The sequence below is a fragment of the Physella acuta genome, unplaced genomic scaffold, assembly GCF_028476545.2.
Source record: "Physella acuta isolate Inbredline_101_S28 unplaced genomic scaffold, ASM2847654v3 ptg001176l, whole genome shotgun sequence".
Taxonomy (NCBI): domain Eukaryota; kingdom Metazoa; phylum Mollusca; class Gastropoda; family Physidae; genus Physella; species Physella acuta.
In genome coordinates this window covers 87,476-110,564 of record NW_026732693.1, presented here as the reverse complement: position 1 = coordinate 110,564, position 23,089 = coordinate 87,476, and the positions used below count along the sequence as shown (strand labels likewise).

Genomic DNA, 23,089 nt, shown 5'->3' with positions numbered 1-23,089 from the left:
GTGTCACCATGCCATTGTCATTTTCGCAGCGGGGTTTATTTTAAGTGTACCCCGTGCACGGTTGTTTACATTTTAAAAGACGTGTCGCGTGTCTTCCCCTTACGGCTTCCCTAATAGAGAAACGAGAGGAAAGACAACTGTTCTAAAATTAGAACAGACTTGTCTACACACACGAGTATCGTCCCTTGTGAAAAAAATTCGCGTCAGATTCCTTAACTAAACAGTCAATTTGCTTTAACAAGTTAAAAAATAATTTAGGAAGACAAGGGTTAACAACATTAGACGCTACCGTTTTTTGTTTCCTGTGACGACAAGGCACATTACACTTTTGTATTTTATGTCTCAAGTAGAGGGTGGGATATTTTTTCTTTGTAAGCGTGTTGTAAACAATGGGTAGAGGAAGCGATTACTAGGTAAGAGGGGAGAGAACGTGACGTACATCGCGATATTTGAAAACAGGGCGATGTTTAACCTCAACCAAAAAAGACAATGAACCTAGAAGGAAGACGAATATATATCTTAGTCTTGCAGCAGATTACCTTCCCATGTTCGCTTTAGTAGGCCTATTTCAGTTTTCATCAAACTTCTTTTTGACTTGAACTTCGTTAATTTTTAAGAAAGTTTACTTATACATAATACATTACGTCTAATGACATTTTTATTTTATTTTTACCACTCAATGTATTTTCTTTTTCTATATCTTACATTGTCATCTTAATTTTTGATCACCTTAGTAAAAAATTGCTTAAGATTATAAACTTCAAGTTTTAAAAAACAACAACGTTATAGTACGTCGTGTCAAATGACACACCGTTTAAAATGTCTACATTTAAAGTTCACCAAAATAATGACGTAAAAACTAAATATGATATGACGTTAGCATACATATCATTCAATCTAATCACTCTAAAGTACAAATCAATAATTTTTATTGATTAAGGGGCTGGGTGAGTTATTTTTATCACTATTCGCCCTTCCCCTTCCCTTTGTCCGCAACCCCGTTCCCCTTCTCCCATCCAACCTTGCGTCATCACACTAACCTCAATACCAACCGTTAGATAAACAGACCGTACTACTACTACTACTACCCACACTATACCTATTCCATTTAAGAGACAAAGGCTGTATGACAATCCTACAGACAAATATTTATTCAACTAATATCACAACCCCCTAGAAACCACTCCAACAGACTGGGATACATAACTTGTAGACACCACTCCTCGTTGAATATCTCTTGCACCCTACCTACATCGACAACTTTGTCCGCCGCCCTCGCCCCCGTCCCTAGTATGAACTCGGTTACCAACAATTTCAAAACATGCATGTTCCGAGTTCAAAACCAACCTTCACCGACACTACTATGAACTCGGCCCCTAACACTTCCAAAACATGCCTGTACTAACTTTGAAACCACCATCGGTGAAAACTTCACCGACCTTAGTATGGACTCTACACCTACCGATTCCAAAACATGCATGTTCCGAGTTCAAAACCAACCTTCACCGACACTAGTATGAACTCGGCTACCAACAATTCCAAAACATGCATGTTCCGAGTTCAAAACCAACCTTCACCGACACTAGTATGAACTCGGCTACCAACAATTCCCAAACATGCATGTAACAACTTTCCAACCTGCCTCAGTGCTAACAAAATTCCCCGACCCTAGTATGAACTCGACTACCATCAATTCCTAAACATCCATGTACCAACTTTGTAACCTGCCTCGGTGAAAACTTCACCGACCTTAGTTTAACTCTCCCTAACAATTCCAATGCTGCATGTACGAACTTTGTAACCTGCCTCGGTGAAAACACCCCCGTCCCTAGTATGAACTCGGTTACCAACAATTTCAAAACATACATGTTCAGAGTTCAAAACCAACCTTCACCGACACTAGTATGAACTCGGCTACCAACAATTCCTAAACATGCATGTACCAACTTTGCAACCTGCCTCGGTGAAAACATCTCCGACCCTAGTTTGAACTCGGCTACCAACAATTCCTAAACATGCCTGTCCTAACTTTGTAACCTGCCTCGGTGAAAACTTCACCGACCCTAGTATGAACTCTAGACCTTCCGATTCCAAAACATACATGTTCCGAGTTCAAAGCCAACCTTCACCGACCCTAGTATGAACACGGCCCCTAACAATTCCAAGGATGCATGTACCAACTTTACAACCTGCCTCAGTGTTAGCAAAACGCCCGACCCTAGTATGAACTCGACTGCCATCAATTCCTAAACATCCATGTACCAACTTCGAAACATCCCTCTGTGTTAACAAAACTCCCCCAGCCCCTTAATCAATAAAAATTATTGATTTGTACTTTAGAGTGATTAGATTGAATGATATGTATGCTAACGTCGTATCATATTTAGTTTTTACGTCATTATTTTGGTGAACTTTAAATGTAGACATTTTAAACGGTGTGTCATTTGACACGACGTACTATAACGTTGTTGTTTTTTAAAACTTGAAGTTTATAATCTTAAGCAAATTTTTACTAAGGTGATCAAAAATTAAGATGACAATGTAAGATATAGAAAAAGAAAATACATTGAGTGGTAAAAATAAAATAAAAATGTCATTAGACGTAATGTATTATGTATAAGTAAACTTTCTTAAAAATTAACGAAGTTCAAGTCAAAAAGAAGTTTGATGAAAACTGAAATAGGCCTACTAAAGCGAACATGGGAAGGTAATCTGCTGCAAGACTAAGATATATATTCGTCTTCCTTCTAGGTTCATTGTCTTTTTTGGTTGAGGTTAAACATCGCCCTGTTTTCAAATATCGCGATGTACGTCACGTTCTCTCCCCTCTTACCTAGTAATCGCTTCCTCTACCCATTGTTTACAACACGCTTACAAAGAAAAAATATCCCACCCTCTACTTGAGACATAAAATACAAAAGTGTAATGTGCCTTGTCGTCACAGGAAACAAAAAACGGTAGCGTCTAATGTTGTTAACCCTTGTCTTCCTAAATTATTTTTTAACTTGTTAAAGCAAATTGACTGTTTAGTTAAGGAATCTGACGCGAATTTTTTTCACAAGGGACGATACTCGTGTGTGTAGACAAGTCTGTTCTAATTTTAGAACAGTTGTCTTTCCTCTCGTTTCTCTATTAGGGAAGCCGTAAGGGGAAGACACGCGACACGTCTTTTAAAATGTAAACAACCGTGCACGGGGTACACTTAAAATAAACCCCGCTGCGAAAATGACAATGGCATGGTGACACTTTTTGGAAAACACGCTTTCATGTAAATAAAATAAGAGTCGCTTTTGTTGTCGCCATGATAATGTATACCTATAAGTTCTCTCCACCATTACCGACCTAGTATGAATTTCGCGCGCGCGCATGTGTGTGTGTGTGTGTGTGTGTGTGTGTGGTGGTGGTGGTGGTGGTGTGTGTGTGTGTGTGTGTGTGTGTGTGGTGGTGGTGGTGGTGGTGTGTGTGTGTGTGTGTGTGTGTGTGTGTGTGTGTATGTATATCTCAAAAAAAAAGCGTATCATGTCAACACCTGGGCAACAAGTCATAGTCAAAAAAGGCCTAATTCATTACAGATCTATAGGAAATCCCTCTTTACATGTACTTACGTTAGGGGGAGTAAACTCATTTGAATAAAAAAACGTATTTAAATATATAGAGTTATAGAACCTTAACCCCGCATACCTACGTACCAACGCATCAAGTCGCCCTGTCGCCCATTAAAAAACACGAACCTACCGAGACTTCGTTTCGTCTCAAAACCTGACTTAACGGTGGTTGAAAGAAAATTCCGACCCTTAAATATATTTTTGTTTTCGCTGACCCTCGCTATAAGCGCATAGTTACAACCATTAATCTTTCATACATAGCAAGGGACGGTTCGCAGGACATGTGGAAACAAAATTTTTTAATTTGATCAAAGAATGACCGGGCGTACGATATGTGAACATAGTTCATGTACAGCTGTAGTCTAATGAAAAAAGCCGAGAGCCGTGACTAATTACAGCACCAGCTGTCGCCACACTTAACGCGGAGAGGGACTTAATGGTTTCGATTAATTACCTGTTGTGATCGCTTCAGTGAGTCCGCTATTAAGCAACCACGGGGAGCGCCGGGGAGGCTCACGGGCGGATCGATAAGTACAAGCTGTCGCTAATAAGTAACAGCTGTGGTTAAATGGATGTTATACACAATGACACTTTCTAGTACACGCTAGTGTTAGTCTTTTATTTCAAACGGCGTACAACAAAGAAATTAAAAGCAAACTAATTAAAATGAATTTCAAACAAATAAATTATACAAAGTAATTAAATTAAACAACAAGTAAACAACAATTAAAAATAAAATTTAAAAATAATAATTTAAAAAAATTTTTTAAAAATTTAAAAAAAAAATTAAAATCAAATTATGTAACTCGTTAATAATAATTAAACTAATTATAAAATTAAATTAAAAATTTAAAACTTTAAAAATTAAAATCAAATTACGTAACTCGTTAATAAAAATTACACATAGGTGGACCATCATACTGATGGTCAGTGGGTTCGATCAATATTAACTTGGCCCTTGTACGGTGGTTGACAAGAACAAAGGATCGCATGTGGATCGATACGTGTCGGGTGCCCTTAGCGAGTACCAGGTGTTGTTAATCGTTATCTTTAATGAATGTTCTATGTTTGTAACGTTCGTTGTAGGGGAGAATTTAACCTGTTTTTTGTACACGGTCGTTGTAGGGGAGAATTTAAAACATACATACAACCAAATAAACAAACCAACAAATTAAACAACAAAGAAAAGAAATATATCAAATAAATAAATTAAACAAAGTAATTAAAATCAAATTAATTAAAATGAATTTCAAACAAATAAGCAAATTACGTAACTCGTTAATAAAAATTACACAATATAAACAAAGTAATTAAATTAAACAACAAGTAAACAAACTAATTAAACAATCAAAGTAATTAAATTACATAACTAGTCAATAAAAATTCAAACGAATTATAAAATAAAATTAAAATTACGTAACTAGATACAAAATAAATAAAAATCAAATTAATTAAACTTATTAAAAATAAAATTAAATTAAAAATAAACAAAATAAAAATAATTAAAAAGTAAACAAATAATCAAATTACGTAACTCGTTAATAAAAATTACACAATATAAACAAAGTAATTAAACAATTTAAATCAAACAAATTAAACACTTAAAAAAGTAAACAAATAATCAAATTACGTAACTCGTTAATAAAAAATTAATTAAAATTTTAAAAATTCATTAAAACTAATAAAAAAACACATTAAAATTACGTAACTAGGGCAAAAATTAATTAAAACTTTAAAAACTCATTAAATCTCATTAAAAAACGCATTAAAATTACGTAACTAGGTCAAAAATTAATTAAAATTTAAAAATTAAATTCAAACTCATTAAAAACTCATTAAAATTACGTAACTAGGTCAATGATTACGTCACAAGGTCACCAAAAGGTGACCTACTGACCTACTCCGCATCCGCATCCCCCACCCTAGGGTGGGTGAGTATTTTACTATATCTCATTGTACATCCTGCTCACCCACCCTCACCCACCTTCACCCAGGTGGGTGAGTATTTTACTATATCTCATTGTACATCCTGCTCACCCACCCTCACCCAGGTGGGTGAGTATTTTACTATATGTCGGTGTACCTCCGCATCACCCAGGGAGTATTTTACTATATGTCGTTGTACATCCGCATCACCCACTCCACCCAGGTGGGTGAGTATTTTGCTATATGTCATTGTACATCCGCATCCGAGTATTTTCCTATATAGCCTTTGTTCCGCATCCGCATCCGCATCCGCATCCCCCTCACCCATACGACCCAAAAGGGACCTAATATACTACTTTAGTATCATCTGTGCACAGTTTAAAGCTATCACGGGGGGGGGGGGGGGGGGGGAGAGAGGGGGGGGGTGACACCAAGTAAACGTAACTTTTGCCTGAGGAAAAAGCGTTTGTTATATATATATATATATATATATATATATATATATATATATATATATATATATATATAATTCTTTCGGGGGGGGGGGGGGGTTGACACCATTGGTTGCCGCACCGGGTAACACCCGACCTTGCGACGCCACTGGGTTAACGTTTACGTTATGTACATTTTCCCACAATTTTGTCCGGGGTTAAGACGGCTAGGGATGGACCAATTCGATGGAAATAATGTGTACAAAACGTATCAACATAAAAATAGTTAAATAATATTTTTTTCATTTTCTTTATGATGTTTTAGAAAATTATGATCTCTGTGTGCTTTTCAGTGCGTGCGGATCTATAATCATAGCATGGAAGACAAATTTAGTGTACGAATAATTTATTTTTGGCTGAAACTTTTTGCCGTAGGAAAATCTACATCAAACTTCTTTCCTAAGTTTTCTTTTCAATTATATGTTTTGTTAAACCTTTTTTGACGAAATAAAATAACACCGATGTATAAGGATTTAAAAAAAAAATACTTTAAATGCCGTACACAGGAATGAAGAAAAATGTAAACAAAAAGTCAAAAGAGGGGCTAGATGCTGGTATCTGTCACTGTTCGAAAGCTCTTTTTTAATATTTGAAATGTTCCCCGTGCAGAGGCGTAGCGACCCTTCCCGGCGCCCGGGGACATACTTTCAATTTGGCGCCCCCCTCGGGAGCAAATTTTCGATTTGCACCCCCCCCCCCTCGAACTTTTCATTTGCACCCCCCCCCCTCAAACTTTCGATTTGCACCCCCCTCGAACTTTTTATTTGCACCCCCCCCCCCTCAAACTTTCAATTTGGCGCCCCCCCCCTAAGGTCGGCGCCCGGGGACATATGTCCCCCCCCCCCCGCCCCCCCCCTCGCTACGCCTCTGTCCCCGTGGGAAGAAAAAAAACCTCTCATCCCCTGCTAGCTGATCAATGCTTTGAAGTGAACGGTTTAGTGGCGTTGATATCTTCATGTTCCGCTAGATGGCCGATTGAGTCGATCGTCAGGAGGCCGCCGCTAGGGGAGACTGGGATTGACAGCCTCGTTTGAAGATGTTTGACACATGACGGTCATCGCAATCCTTGTCTTGGCAGATCGTCGCAAAAAAAAGTAAATAGTCTGTGTCATTGTGTGACTTTATGGCTTTGGAGGTGTGTGTGTGGGGGGGGGGGGGGCGATGCTCGCTGAATATAATACACATGATTCGAGGGGATTGGGGGGTTGTGGGTGATGTTCGATGAATATAATACACATGATCAATAAAGGTGCAGATTTGGCTTAACGGTATAGTCATCGACTCGAACTTGTGTTCATTGTTCGGTCAATTTGTCCTCTTTTTATCGTGTATTGCTATTGATTTTGTTCTTCATCGACTCGAACTTGTGTTCATTGTTCGGTCAATTTGTCCTCTTTTTATCGTGTATTGCTATTGATTTTGTTCTTCATTGACTCGAACTTGTGTTTATTGTTCGGTCAATTTGTCCACTTTTTTTATCGTGTATTGTTATTGATTTTGTTCTTCATTGACTTAACTCAAGTTCAATAATTATTCTGTTTTTGACATTTTATTTTATCGGTTTAATTAATGTCGTCAGTTTTGTTTTGTTTTGTAGAGTCCTACTCATGCATTTATTCTTCCAATTTATCGGGTCTCACTTTTGTACAACCCTGTCCTGTAGAACCAACGGGCAATAGTTGGGCTTCTGGAGAATGTCGTGTACAGTGTTTCTCCAGACTTTTTTTCTCGGGGGGGGGGGGGTGGACTACTTTTCCAAATTTCCAGCGGAGGGGGAGGCGGTCACTGTTAAAAGTATATATTTTCTATATAAATTGCATTTCGTTCGGGGGGGGGGGGGGGGGGGGCGGTAGACTTTCCAATGTATTTAACCAATGTATTGGTTAGGGTTAACTGTCAGTACAGAACGATTTATTTGTAAAAAAAAATGATACGGGAATACCTAATTGGATAATGCAAATCATTAAAATATTTTTTGGGTGTGGGAAAATATGACCGCTAATGGACCGAGCTAAAATTACGTTACGCATATTTACATTATACCCCCCCCCCCCCCCCCCCCCACCGCTCCGCCAATAAAACAGGCGATTGTCCCCCGTGTTTTTAGTCAACGAAACATTCGGCCATTGGTGAACCCCAGCCAGAATTGTGATGAGCAGACGAGAATAGATGTGTGGGCCCGCGCAACTTTCCTACGCCCGGGCCTAACCTGCTAGTATTCGTGACGCGGTGTTAGTGTCAGTCAGAGGTTGTTTTGTATTTTTATCAGCATGTTCCTCTCAGGTGAGACCCGTGTGTGTCATCGTAAAACTTCTGGCTAGATGACTGAGTGTTTAGAAATATTCCGTAATTACCATACAACGCCCGCCTTGCTAGTTTATTGTTGTCTATAAAATACAGTGCTGTTTCTCGTTGAAAATGCGCATTGAGCGCTTTGATTACGGTATAGATCAAGATCAGATTGCGCAGTACACGTAACTACTAACTAGGCTAACGTGCCAGTTGGAGTGAGTGATATTAGTTTCGTTCGTTGGTGACAGCCTGCCTGCTTGGATTATACTGCCTGCTTGGATTATACTGTGTTGGATACGTTAATTATTGTACATGGACAACTTTCTGTAGGTGTTATCAAGTGTAGTTGTACGCCTTTACACGAGCTGTACACATTTCTTTCAGGAGAGTTGTAGATGTGCACATTTCTATGAGGAATTGTTGATGTACAGTGTCTTTGCGGAGTTGTAGATGTACAGTGTCTTTAAGGAGTTGTAGCCGTGCAAATTAATACCATGAGATTCGCACAACTCCTCCACTAGTGGTACGCCCAGCTTGAGGTCTCAATGTCAAACGTTTTGACCGGATGTTGTTTTCTTGTTTCAGATCTGCCCCCAGGCTGGGAGGAAGACATCACACCCGACGGCCGAGTCTATTATGTTGAGTAAGTCTTTGTTGAATCTGTACATCCATCCCCCCCCCCACCCCACATACACCCCCCCCCCCCCACACACACACTACCCCCAGGCTGGGAGGAAGACATCACACCCGACGACCGAGTCTATAATGTTGAGCAAGTCTTTGTTGAATCTGTACATCCATCCCCCCCACCCCACATACACCCCCCCCCACACACACACTACCCCCAGGCTGGGAGGAAGACATCACACCCGACGACCGAGTCTATAATGTTGAGCAAGTCTTTGTTGAATCTGTACATCCATCCCCATCCCACCCACCCCCGAATCTATACAACCATACTCATCCCCACCCACTCCCGAATCTATACATCCATCCCCACACCCCCACCCCACATTCACACACACACACACACTCACATTTCTCTATACAATGGTGCATTTATTCCATAAAAAAGAGCATCAAGTCAATTCTCCTACCTGTGTCCAACAATGTACATTAGACTTGAAAAACTTGCCATAGATTTCATGCCTATTCGGTAAAGTTTTTGGATGTAATTGTTAGTATCCACAGTAGTAGTATCTTTTTACCTTAGAATGTAGGGACAAGGTTTTGGGGAGTGTTGATATGATCAATTATTATTAGTTTACCACAACAATCCTACCCCCCCCTCCCCCCACCCCATGTTTTGGTTTGTTTGTTGGAGAACATAATACTGACATTATCAGCCTCGTGCATGAAAATCACGTGAGCCGTGTCGATGGCCTTTTTGTCAGTGTCAATGGCCCTTTTGACAGTGTCGATGGCCCTTTTGACAGTGTCGATGGCCCTTTTGTCAGTGTCGATGGCCCTTTTGACAGTGTCAATGGCCCTTTTGACAGTGTCGATGGCCCTTTTGACAGTGTCGATATGTCGGGGCCGTTTTATCACCGCATATTCTGTTGATCTATTCATCCAGCCATTCATAATAAAAAGAATAAAGAAAATTACAGGCTCGTAGAAAACATTTTTTTTCTAAACCACCACCTTACCCAAAATAGCAAAATTTAACAAATCGGTGTCACCCCTAACCCAGTCATCTTATACACCCAGTGCCGGCGCCAGGTTATTTAGCGCCCTAGGCAAAACTTAATAAAACGCCCCCCCCTCACACAAATTAATTACTGAAACATATGTCTAAGAAAACAATTAATTAAAAGTGACATATTAATTTATTATCAATTGCATACACGTTATAAGCAAACATCAAAATCATATTTTGCTTGCTTCCTTCGTCTCAATTCCAGTTTGCATGCGTAATCACATTTTATTGAAATTGTTGCCAAGTGCACGAGTCTACTTTGTACTTTAAAACATATCCCCCCTCCCTCCCCACTTAGAAAATTTTAAGTGCTCTCCCCCCCTCCCGGGAGAAAAAAGTCTGGAAAAAACCACTGAATTAAATAAAAATGTTCATGTAGTGTTGGGTTCAACTTGATAATGCTAAAAGGAACCTACCAAACTATTTTGTTTAGAACTTAAGCTCTATATAATTTTTACAATAGCAAATAATAACTTAAAGCAGAGGCGTAGCAAGGGGGGGGGGTGGACCGCACCGGGTGACACCATTTAGGGGGGTGACACCAAGGCAAAAAATAGCAAAATATATAGAGAAAATTTTGAGGGGGTGCAAATCGAAAGTTTGAGGGGGGGGGGTGCAAAACGAAAGTTTGAGGGGGGGAAGGGTGCAAATCGAAAATTGAAAGTTTGTCCCCGGGAAGGGGTGACACCATTAAGTGCCGCACCGGGTGACACCCGACCTCGCTACGCCACTAACTTTAAGTTGTATTTATATGTAAGCGGTCATCCTAAGGTGCAGGAATTTGAAATGAATGTAAAGTTAAGCAACGAATTATCTCCCATTTAAACAATCCAAATACCAAAATTTTATTCAAGAGAAATAACTTTCACAAGAATAGCTAAATTTACCAAGTGTAACTAAAACATGCTTAAAATTCACAAAAAACTATCTAAAATTCATTACGTAATAATTATAACAAATCTTTTATATTAGCTATGTAACCTTGTAAAAACAATATATTTTACCTATTGAATACTTAACTGTGGGTTTTGTTTAAAAGTCTAAAAACCATAGCTTTATTACAACATACTTCCATAAAATTTCCATGACATTCCTACAATTGCATCTCTTACAATAATTAATGATTTAAAATTTTTGATCCCTTAAATAAAGGGACGCCTTTCAAAAAATCAAACTCGGGTGACTGTTTTAGCTGTTGCAAGGATTATTGATTAAATATAAAAAGTTATAATTTGAAATAACAAAGTTTAGGTTAGTTATAAATTCCATCCTATTTAATATTATATATTAATACTTTAAGAGTGGTAATATAGATTTCTAAAAAAACTAAAGATTTTTCATCTAGAGAACGCCTACCTTTCTCTGTAGTGTGTTCCGTACTGATTGAAATAAACTTACTTACTACAAACTCGACTACTCAATATATTCTACTACATTCACAACACATATTATACTTCGATACCTAAACATAACTAGACTCGATGCTCCAGAACTACGACACCAACTCGTTTAACTTCACCAAGCTCTACAAACGATACTCCCAATCAGCAACGATTTCACTGTACCTACTACAGTAGCGTACGCGGGGGGGGGGGGGGGGGGGGGGGAGCAGGGGGAGCGGCCGCTCCCCCTCTGGCCATTTTTAGCAAAGTGGCGCCTTTTTGGAAACTTTTTAAACTCAGTTTTAAACATTGATATTTGTTAAAAAATTATCTTTGGTCGGCACATTTGAAACGTAAATCTCTGTGAATATTGTTTTTGCAATTACCAGTAATAGGTGTGTGAGCAATACAGTGATCTAACTCACACCTTCTCATTATGTTAAAAAATTATCTTTAAAGAACACAAAAAGTCAATTGCTAATTAAAAAGTGCATGATCTGAAATGTAAGACCGATATTTTAGTTATATGTAGGGTATTATTACGAATGTGTTACAAGTACATTGAAAAGCTGGCTTTTATACCAACTCTGATTTTTAAAAACTTTCATTATGGTGTAATACTTTAGCATTTATAATGACAATATATTTAATTCTGATTGTAGACAAATTATTTTTGTAAAATCGAATAGTGTAAAGCTACTTTATTAGATTCTAAAGTAATTATTGATTTGTTTTGATATTTATAATAAAATGTGTAGACATATACATATTTATATTAAGATATTGATTATTTCCCCTTTTCGCTAGTCTTAATAGATGTCCCAGGAATTATTATGTAATTTTTTTACAAGAATAACGAAACAGATTATGCCGCGTTCATTGTTTTTGGTTGTAGTGTGTTTATATATATATATATATATATATATATATATATATATATATATATATATATATATATATATATATATATATATATATATATATATATATATATATATTTAGAGTGATACCATTTTTGTTTGTTTCGTCGGCCTACATTGTGTGTTTTTTTAATTTCTTCAGAGAGCTACTTTAAATTTATTTTACATCATATCGAAGCAATAACATACAGCTAATATATATATATATATATATATATATATATATATATATATATATATATATATATATATATATATATATATATATACTTATATAGAAAATATTACAAATTCGGCGCCTTTTTTTGCTAAATCCGCTCCCCCTACAACCAAAACCTAGATACGCCTCTGACCTACTACTACACTTTAACAGTCAATATAATTCGATACCTTAATACCACAAGAATCAATACTCCCGAACTCTAGAACTACGATACTTCATCACCTGCATTATCATTTCTCTACTACCAATCAGATTCCACTAGACCTACAACTACAACAGCCGAATAAAAACTATGACACTTTAACACTTCGATACTTTATACCTACGAAATCATACCAGCAACAGATTTCCGCCGTTACTCCCAAATCTAAACTATTCAACAAAACTTACCAAACAAGTACAATACTTTGAACACCCCGTCATTACAAAACTCAGGATATATTTCTTATTCAAAGTCAGAGAAACCGAGACTTACAAGCCCTATTAAAATTAAATAACCGTTTGAAATGTTCGAAATTTAAATAACGAACGTATTTAATTGTTTTCGAAATCAATTAGGTGACACCTAATTAAAAAGACAAAGTGACTGGTAAAAAGCGCCCCGACTGTTCCAAATTAGTGATGTGGGGTTGCATTTTCACCATCGCGAATAAATATAGGCCTCTATAAACCTAATTTTGGGGTGGGAGTGCAAAATTGATAGTTAGTCCTGGGTTCTACCAATAGATCGCTACTCCTTTAGATACTTTTTGATAATAGCGATTAAACCTTTTGCACCCCCTCAGGGGTGGCACCCTAGGCGACCGCCTAGTTCGCCTTATAGGTAGCGCCGGCCCTGTATCCACGTCATGTGCGTGATCCTCTATATTCTATATACCTGGTTAATATCACCACAGGCCTGTCTTCCTCACTATATATCGCTGTACTTGTGTAAGATGCCCAGCCACCTACAGAAGGCGTTGACGTGTGAACGTATCACTAAAACAAAGACAAGCGTCACATCAAACACGGGACCCGTTAGATTTGAGCGGGAAATTAAACTTCCTGTTAGCCCCAATGTTTACCTAGTGTCAGGCCAGTTTGCCAGTTAAGACTTCAAAAAAAAATAATAATTGGTTATTTCGTGCGAGATAATTGTTGCCAGGTATTCACCAGTACAGCAGTCCTCTTGCTTGTAAACGTGACGTCTTCTACTGCATGTTCTAGACACGCCCTTGACCATACTTACCTGCAAGTGTAGAGCAGTGGCGTATCTATGATGGGGTGGTCCGTCCCAGAGGCATATAAATAATGTCCTAAGGTACTCTGACCGTGAGATATTGTGTCCTTGAGGTATGTTGTCTGGGACACTACACCAGAGAACATTTGTCGAGTAACCAGACATGAAGTTCTTGCAGAAACGACTTTAACTAGTGTACCTCACGACACATAGGCCTATTTTTATCTTCATTAATTATCATTTTTATCTTCATTGATTAAGAAAACTCCGCCCAGGACTGCTATTTCTCTCTGAAAAATAACTGCATACGAATCCACGTTGCTTTAGGAACTCCACCGTAGTTATTTCCCCGCCTGTTAAACCTTATCTCTCAGCCAAAGAGTTATCTCCCCGCATTTCAAAGCCAAGTAGAGTTAATTCCCCTTTTGCGATTGTTCCTATTTTGTCCACTGAACAACATGCGAGTGGTATACAAATCCTTTAGTGTCACAATCACGCCGTTGTGTAGTTGGTCACGTAATCACGTCAAGTCCACGGCTTATACAAGGCTGTTGATATCTGTTTCCACCTCATTATTTTAAATCCAGTTTTCAATTGGATGTTGTTTTTTTTTTGTTTTTTTTTAAACTATCTCATTTCTATATTAAAGCACACTTGCGAGTTCTAGTGACAAAGTGACTTTTTGATAACTGAAAACTTTCATGTGTGTAAACAGTTCGTTATGTAACAGACTGTAGATCTACAGGTCTTATGCTAGGGGTCATCCATAAATGACGTCACGTTTTTTTGACGATTTTTGCCTCCCTCCTTCCCCTCCGTCACGCATCGTTACAAAAAGTCAGACACCGCCCCCCCCCCCCCAGACAAAAAAAATGACGTCACACCTCAGCCTACAACCGCCCTCAAAACTGCAGTTGAATTTTTCTTAAAATACGATATTTTTCCAAAATCTTGTCTGAACTCTGTCAACATTGAGTATTTTAATCAATTCCTATTAAAATTTGCTAAAACAGTTTTCTAAAACGCGAAATAACGTCTAAAATTCGTTTTCTGACATTGCTTTTTTATAATGCAAAAGTGTGACGTCACACCATCTACCCGCCCCCCCCCCCACCCCTCATCACACACCGTCACAAAATTACGGCCCCCCCCTCCCCTACGAGTGTGACGTCATTTATGGACGACCCCCCTAATGTCATGTTACTCGTGACGCCAAATCCTTCAACGAGTGTCTGATGTCAATCCTTGACCACTGTAGTGAAGACGGGACTGTAAAATTCAGTGACAGAAGACTGGACATCACAGAGTCACTAAATGTTGACCGTGGGTGTACACCATCCTTGCTGTGTACACGTAGACAGTGACGTGTACGCATGTGTACAACACGGTCCAGTAGCCGCGTACAGCACCGACACGGTACATTGTGACGTCGTCGTGGCGTCATCCCACATCCATAGGGCCCATGACATAAGAAATCATTGACCTAGATACCGCAGTAGCGACATTGAAATCTGTGGCACACTTCACTGCCGTAATACCACAACACGGGTAGGGTTCATTGAGCCTCACTGAAGCGTAGCCACACGGCTTGCACGTATAATATCACAATGCCAGACATCAGCGGTTACTAAAGATAGACCGACTAGCAGAGGTCGAGCTTATTATCACCATTGTGATGGCATTCGCCACTAGGCGTGGGAATTTTAATGGGGCAAGGGAGAGACGTCAACAGGTTGGTGATTTATTTGATGGCGTTTATTGTTTGTGAGACTTCATGTCGTGAATCCTTATGTCGCGAACCCTTATGTCGCGAACCCTTTTGCCGCGAATTTGATTTGATATTTATTATCTTGTTTTCAAATCGCTCCAACTTTTTATTCTCTTGAACGTTGCGTGTAAATATTCTAACCGAAATTCCGTTAACTCTTAGTTGCCTTTTCCTAACACGATTATGTTGGACAGTCCCAGAGTTTCTTCCAGGCATCTCTTCGCCCCCCCCCCCCCCCCGAACGAAATGAAATTTATATAGAAAATATATACTTACTTTTAACTGTGTCCGCCCCCCCCCCCCCGAAGAATGTCTACCCTTCCCTCCCCCCCCCCCCGAAAATTATTTCAAGTGACCCCCCCCCCCCCGGAGAGAAAAAAGTCTGGAAGAACACTGATCCCTCCACTGTTAAATTATACGCCTATGCATAAAATGTATGCTATTTTTGCTAGTTTTCATTTACTTCTATCCCTAGAAGTTTAAACTGTTTAAAAAAATCAATTGACTTTATGGTTCAAAAGGAAAAGCAGGCTGAAATCGGAGACAATGACCTCAATGGCGCATAACCAGTTGACACGTATATTTAATTGTGTTGAAGGGGATCCCTCCTACACTAAAATTAAGAACGAAGAAGAAGAAGAAAAAGGTTAAAAAAATGTCTCCAAGATCCACGTACGGCTCTGCCTCCATCTTACCCGCACCCTTTCAGGTCGTCTAGATCTAATTGCTGATTGATTTCACTGCTGGTGAAACACGCGCTGGCCCTTGGCTCTTCATTATGACGCATTTGACAAGGGACGCAATCAATAACTCGCCCCTGCTTATCTCCCCTCCACCGCCATCGCGTATGTGATGTAACGTTTGCAATCAAGCGTGAAGCGTCGTCAGTGAAGAAATGGTGTCACTGTGGTGTGACACAGTGACATGTCAATGTAATTCTCTGTCAGGTTTGTCAGTGGTAAATCTAAATAAAAATTATATTACAAATATAAGTTAAATAAAAACAGTAGTAGTCACTGTACTGCTAGGGATTGTGGAAATGCAGGAAATGTTTGATCTCATTCATAGTCGCATGCTTGAATAAGTTCGCTGGCCTAATTTTTAAAAGCTAATCCCTAGATTAAATCTACACCTCGCCCGACGGGCCAAAAGCTGTTCATTTAAATAAAATATTTAGTTGTAGAAATGGGGCCGTCGGGAATATATTCCCCTTGAGATGGTTTTTTTATATTAAATTAAATTACCGTAATATTGCTTCGACTTTCCCGTACTACATCTCAGGGTCAGATTTAGGACTAGTTCCGATGTTATTGTTAGTTCTGTGATAAAATAGCGGAGTTCAAGTACCAATCCCCGTGTGTTGACAAACAACATATCAAGGTGTTTTACTAGTAAGACACTCAACCACATACACATGTAGCCGTGTGTTGACAAACAACATATCAAGGTGTGTTACTAGTAAGACAACCACATACACATTGAGCCGTGTGTTGACAAACAACATATCAAGGTGTTTTACTAGCAAGACACTCAACCACATACACATTGAGCCGTGTGTTGACAAACAACATATCAAGGTGTGTTACTAGTAAGACACTCAACCACATGCACATGGAGCCGTGTGTTGACAAACAACATATCAAGATGTTTTACAAGTAAGACACTCAACCACATACACATGGAGCTGTGTGTTGACAAACAACATATCAAGGTGTTTTACTAGTAAGACATTCAACCACATACACATGGAGCCGTGTGTTGACAAACAACATATCAAGGTGTGTTACTAGTAAGACATTCAACCACATACACATGGAGCCGTGTGTTGACAAACAACATATCAAGGTGTTTTACTAGTAAGACATTCAACCACATACACATGGAGCCGTGTTTTGACAAACAACATATCAAGGTGTTTTACTAGTAAGACAACCACATACACATGGAGCCGTGTGTTGACAAACAACATATCAAGGTGTTTTACTAGTAAGACACCCAACCACATACACATGGAGCCGTGTGCTCTGGAAACGTGTACAAACAAATCTGCAGCAGTTAAGTCGCATACATGTACACAGCTACAAATGAAAACAAAGGTGTACATTTAAACAAAGCTGTACATGTACATAAAATTACATTTATGATCCTAGCAACAAAAATGCCCATGTTTTTGCCTACTACTTCTAAGACATTGGGTCGACGCACCTCGCTAGTTTGTTGACACCTCACCCCCCCCCCCCCTCCCCCTCTAGCTAATAACTCACACAAGACTTTCTGAGAGGGAACAGAGCGGCAAGATTGGTCAAGTGAATAGAGAAGCTAACAGAAGTCTAACGATGATATGACTCGATTAAGCTGTGTAGTTGAGCGAGGGATGTACAAGCACGTGATAACTTGTTGGATTTTTTCAGCGAGGCTTTTGCTATCTTTAGATAGGGTCCTAACGTTGTTTTTGTTGTTGTTTTTATTCACCCAGTCTTAATATTATTTCAACACAGCCGTATCGTTAAAAAAAAAGACAGTAGTCAGCATCGGCAAAGAAAACTATTGAGGTTAGGGGAAACTTTTCACAAGTCAACAATTTAGTATTTAAAATCGCTTACTGTTTTCTTTTTTTAAACGAGAGTCAAACGATTTTTCTAAAAGTAGATATATATCTATAGTGTAAAAAATTATATTAGCTTTTAAATAGTCATACCAAGTGAAATAATACACAGCACAATAATTTTTATCCAGTTAATATGTAATGTTTCTAAAATTGTAACGAGTTTTTGGGAGGTTATATCCCTTGACGAATTTGATTATAATAAATTATATATATGGGAAGTAACAAATACTATTAAAAATTCAATGTAATACACTTAACATTATTATTAATTAATGAACATCACACAATTATATATCATTGCCACAGGGATCGTCCTTACCTCAGGTATCGTCCTTACCTCAGGGGTCGTCCTTACCTCAGGTATCGTCCTTACCACAGGGGTCGTCCTTACCACAGGGGTCGTCCCTACCACAGGGATCGTCCTTACCACAGGGGTCGTCCTTACCACAGGGATCGTCCTTACCACAGGGGTCGTCCTTACCACAGGGGTCGTCCTTACCACAGGGGTCGTCCTTACCACAGGGGTCGGCTTAATTACAGGGGTCGTGTTCATCACAGAGTCGTTCTTGCTACATCGATCGCTTTACCACTGGGATCGACTTTATCACAGGGATCGTCTTTACTACAGGGATCGACTTTATCACAGCGGTCGTCTTTACTACAGGGATCGACTTTATCACCTTTATCACAGGGGTCGTCTTTACCACAGGGGTCGGTAGGGAGGTAGACACAGAGATGTTTGCGGGACCGCTGAGGTAAACCTGTGTTAAGTGTCGTGACAGGGGCGTGCCAAGGGTTTGTTTGGGCTGATCTGACGAGACCTAACGAGATCAAGGACTTGCATTGACCAATCAGAACCGTGTACCACCTGGAGGTGATTGTACATAGACGTGTGAGGGGGGGGGGGGGTATTGAGAACTTAACTATTGATTCCTATCAAATTACTCGCTGGTTTGTGGGCTGAACCGTTGTATTGTGGTTTGTGTTGTGTGTGTGTGACCTCTATAACAAGTGTATGTCAGGTACATGGTAAGGACGATTTTAATGCCTAGCACCTGGTTTTTGACCAGCTGGAGAGTCGTTGCTTTGTGTTGCTAGTGGACAACATTGCTGGTATACAAAGGGCATAACTTCATTTAAAAAAAAAACATGAAATCTCAGCTTTTTTAAATGAGCTGAATGTTAATTGAATAAATGATTTGAACATTAAATGTCAGCTGTGACTGATCATTATCTATCTTCTAACTGATTACTGCCCCCCCCCCCCACCCCCACACACACAACTCAACATCTAACTGGGCATAGTCCTACATCTAACCAACCTTTGTCCTACATCTAACTGACCTTTGTCCTATAACTGACTTTGTCGTACATCTGACTGTCCTTTGTCCTATATCTAACTGACCTTTGCCCTACATCTAACTGACCATTGTCCTACATTTAACTGACAATTTTCCTACATCTAACTGACCATTGTCCTACATATAACTGACCTTTGTCCTACATCTAACTGACCTTTGTGCTACATCTAACTGACCTTTGTCCTACATCTAACTGACCTTTGTGCTACATATAACTGACCTTTGTGCTACATCTAACTGACCTTTGTGCTACATCTTACTGACCCTTGTCCTACACCTAACTGACCATTGTCCTACATCTAACTGACCATTATCCTCCCTAGAACTGACCATGTAACTGACCATGTAACTGACCATGTAACTGACCATGTAACTGACCATGTAACTGACCATATAACTGACCATGTAACTGACCATATAACTGACCATGTAACTGACCATGTAACTGACCATGTAACTGACCATGTAACTGACCATATAACTGACCATGTAACTGACCATGTAACTGACCATCTAACTGACCATGTAACTGACCATCTAACAGACCATCTAACTGACCATGTAACTGACCATGTTCCTACCTCCACAGCCACACCAGACAAGTGACCACATTCAACCACCCCGTCTACGGCTACCCCCAGCCCCCTGATGTGGCAGCCTCCTCCATAGCAGTCGTGTAAATAGAAACATTTCTTCTTTTATTGTCTGCTGCTTTGTGTCTTCTCTGCTTAGTTTGTAAGGCTCTGTCGTGTGCATGACATGTCGCTGACAGACAGGGTTCTTTACTGTCATTTACTGTCATTGCATGTCACTGCCAAAAGGTTATATACACTACTATATGCATGTCATGACAGTGATAAAAGGTCATATGCATGTCATTAAAAGCAGGTTATACACTGCAGTGTGCATGTCCCTGACAGCAGGCAAACTGATTGATGTTATAAAACAAGTGTAAAAAAATTAACTATAATCCATCTACGCCTGTTGTAGCAAAGAGATGGTCAGATTTTGAAAAAAAAAAAATTAAAATGCATATCAATTTTTTTATATATCTGACATGAAAAATGGAAAAGTTTAAAAATTGGAATTTAAGTTCTATTTTATTTAAGTTAAGAATTGTACACAATCATTGAAAAGAATTTTAAAAAGATAGCTAATTCATTATTAATTTTGTTGTTGTCTCCCTTTGTTGTGGTAGATAGCTCAGTTAAGCTGTGTAGAGTTGCATGTTCCATGTGTCTTTGTATGCTTGTCTATTTATGCATTATTTCAGTATTTTTTTCCTAAACATCATCTCAAATGCTATTTTAAAAATTGTATCAGTGGGGACTAAGTGAAGCAATGACCAATTATTTGACTAATACTAATTCGCATATTACTGGCCTGGGCATATAATTATTAAATCGAAGAATATAATTTAACTTAAAATGAGAAAATACTTCACATAATTAATAAAAAAAACATTGCTGATTACTTTTCCCCTGTAATTATTAAATTTCTTAATTTCTTGCTTATTTCAAGCAAGAAATTTTTTATATAGATTGAAAATGGCCAACTATTCATTTCTTTTCTGTTATCAAATTGCTTTTTATTTTTGAGGCTCCTTATACAATCTTTTATATTTTGCTTTGTGAATGATGAAAATCATGTTAGTTTTTTTTTTAATAAAAAAAAATGTATGTGGATGGAATGGCGCGGGAGTGGTTTGGCTGTGGGCTTCCTGAGTTGGAGAAGACTAACCAGTTGGTCTAAATGTTGGACTTGTTAGATTTCCCCCAATGTTACATTTAAGTAGGAAGAAGGAGATTAAAGTTGCTTCATCTCTCAACACCTGCTTGAGCTCTTGTTATACAGGACTGGTTGCTCTATTGGGTAGAGTTCTTCTTCATGTGGCCGCTTTGATATACATAGGCCATGTGAGGTTTACACATGATATTGGCCATGTTAGGTTAGCACATCATATAGGCCATGTGATGTTAGCACATCATATAGGCCATGTGAGGTTAACACATGATTTGTGGGTCCTATGCTGCCACACAACTCATGCATCTCCAACATCCTTAGTTGTCCCCCCCAGTTGTAATACCCTAGGACTATGTTCCCCAAGCCCCCCAGTTGTAATACCCTAGGACTATGTTCCCCAAACCCCAACGTTGTAATACCCTAGGACTACGTTACTTTCAGTTCCCCAAGCCCCACCATTGTAATACCCTAGGACAACATTACTTTTAGTTCCCCAAGCCCCCAGTTGTAATACCCTAGGACAACATTACTTTCAGTTCCCCAAGCCCCATCTTTGTAATACCCTAGGACAACATTACTTTCAGTTCCCCAAGCCCCCCAGTTGTAATACCCTAGGACAACATTACTTTCAGTTCCCCAAGCCCCTCAGTTGTAATACCCTAGGACAACATTACTTTCAGTTCCCCAAGCCCCTCAGTTGTAATACCCTAGGACAACATTACTTTCAGTTCCCCAAGCCCCTCAGTTGTAATACCCTAGGACAACATTACTTTCAGTTCCCCAAGCCCCTCAGTTGTAATACCCTAGGACAACATTACTTTCAGTTCCCCAAGCCCCTCAGTTGTAATACCCTAGGACAACATTACTTTCAGTTCCCCAAGCCCCTCAGTTGTAATACCCTAGGACAACATTACTTTCAGTTCCCCAAGCCCCTCACTTGTAATACCCTAGGACAACATTACTTTCAGTTCCCCAAGCCCCTCAGTTGTAATACCCTAGGACAACATTACTTTCAGTTCCCCAAGCCCCTCCAGCCCCACTAGTCCAGGCTCTTATCAACAGGAACATTTTAAACGTGGAACGGTCAAGCAAAGGTAGGAAATGTTCCGTTCTCCCAACATTTTCTTCCTTTTTTTTTTAAAAGATTAGATTTAGAGTAACATAGTTTTAGTTTTTCTTCAATTATTTTATTTGGGTTGCTTTGTTTACGATATATCACACTTTTTAAACATTCGATTAAGTTCTTTTAGAATTCTTAAAACATTTCAATTAAGTTTTCACAACTAACTACTAAAATTAACTAAAAGCTGTCTTAATTTTTCTTGAATTGATTAGATATTCAGATCATACTGGTTTAAAAATTATGTTGTTTTAAAAATATTAATTTCTGTCAAAATTAAATTTTCTGCAGTTGCATGTTTTAATTTCACCATCGGTAGCTAAAAATATAATGTTGTGAATGGGGAGGTTTTTTTTCTTTTGGTTTTATTTGGTACTTCAATAAATTATGTTCTGATTTTTATAATTTTTTCCACGTAAAGATATTAACAAAATATTTCTGGTACTTGACTACATGAAAAAAAAAAGTATCACCTCTTACTTTAGTTGTTGGTAGTTGCTTCCCCTTGCTTTATGTCTGCTTTACTTTAGTTCAGGTTTGCATGGCTTTATTTATGGTGGATGTCAGTAGTTAAACTTCTATTCAAAACAGCCAGACCTTTTCATTTAACAAACATATTTAAGTGAATATTTCTCTCTGATATTGTGTACACACATTTACTTGCAATTTTTTTAAATTTTACTTTTTTATTAACAATATGAATGACATTTTTAATTCTAAAGCATTTTTAAA

General features: G+C 38.7%; 1 protein-coding gene across 6 annotated transcripts in view; it reads left to right on the top strand.

The window, feature by feature from the left end:
- LOC131956792 (uncharacterized) overlaps positions 1-23,089 on the top strand; it is a 58,869-nt gene that overhangs the window by 17,900 nt on the left and 17,880 nt on the right. For 5 of the 6 annotated variants that reach the window (XM_059321391.1, XM_059321387.1, XM_059321390.1 and 2 more), the window contains 3 exons: positions 8,900-8,957; positions 20,084-20,170; positions 22,254-22,331. In XM_059321391.1, coding sequence (XP_059177374.1) covers positions 8,900-8,957; positions 20,084-20,170; positions 22,254-22,331 — 223 coding nt within the window. The remainder of the gene's footprint in view (positions 1-8,899; positions 8,958-20,083; positions 20,171-22,253; positions 22,332-23,089) is intronic. The other variant, XM_059321388.1, reaches the window with a different exon arrangement.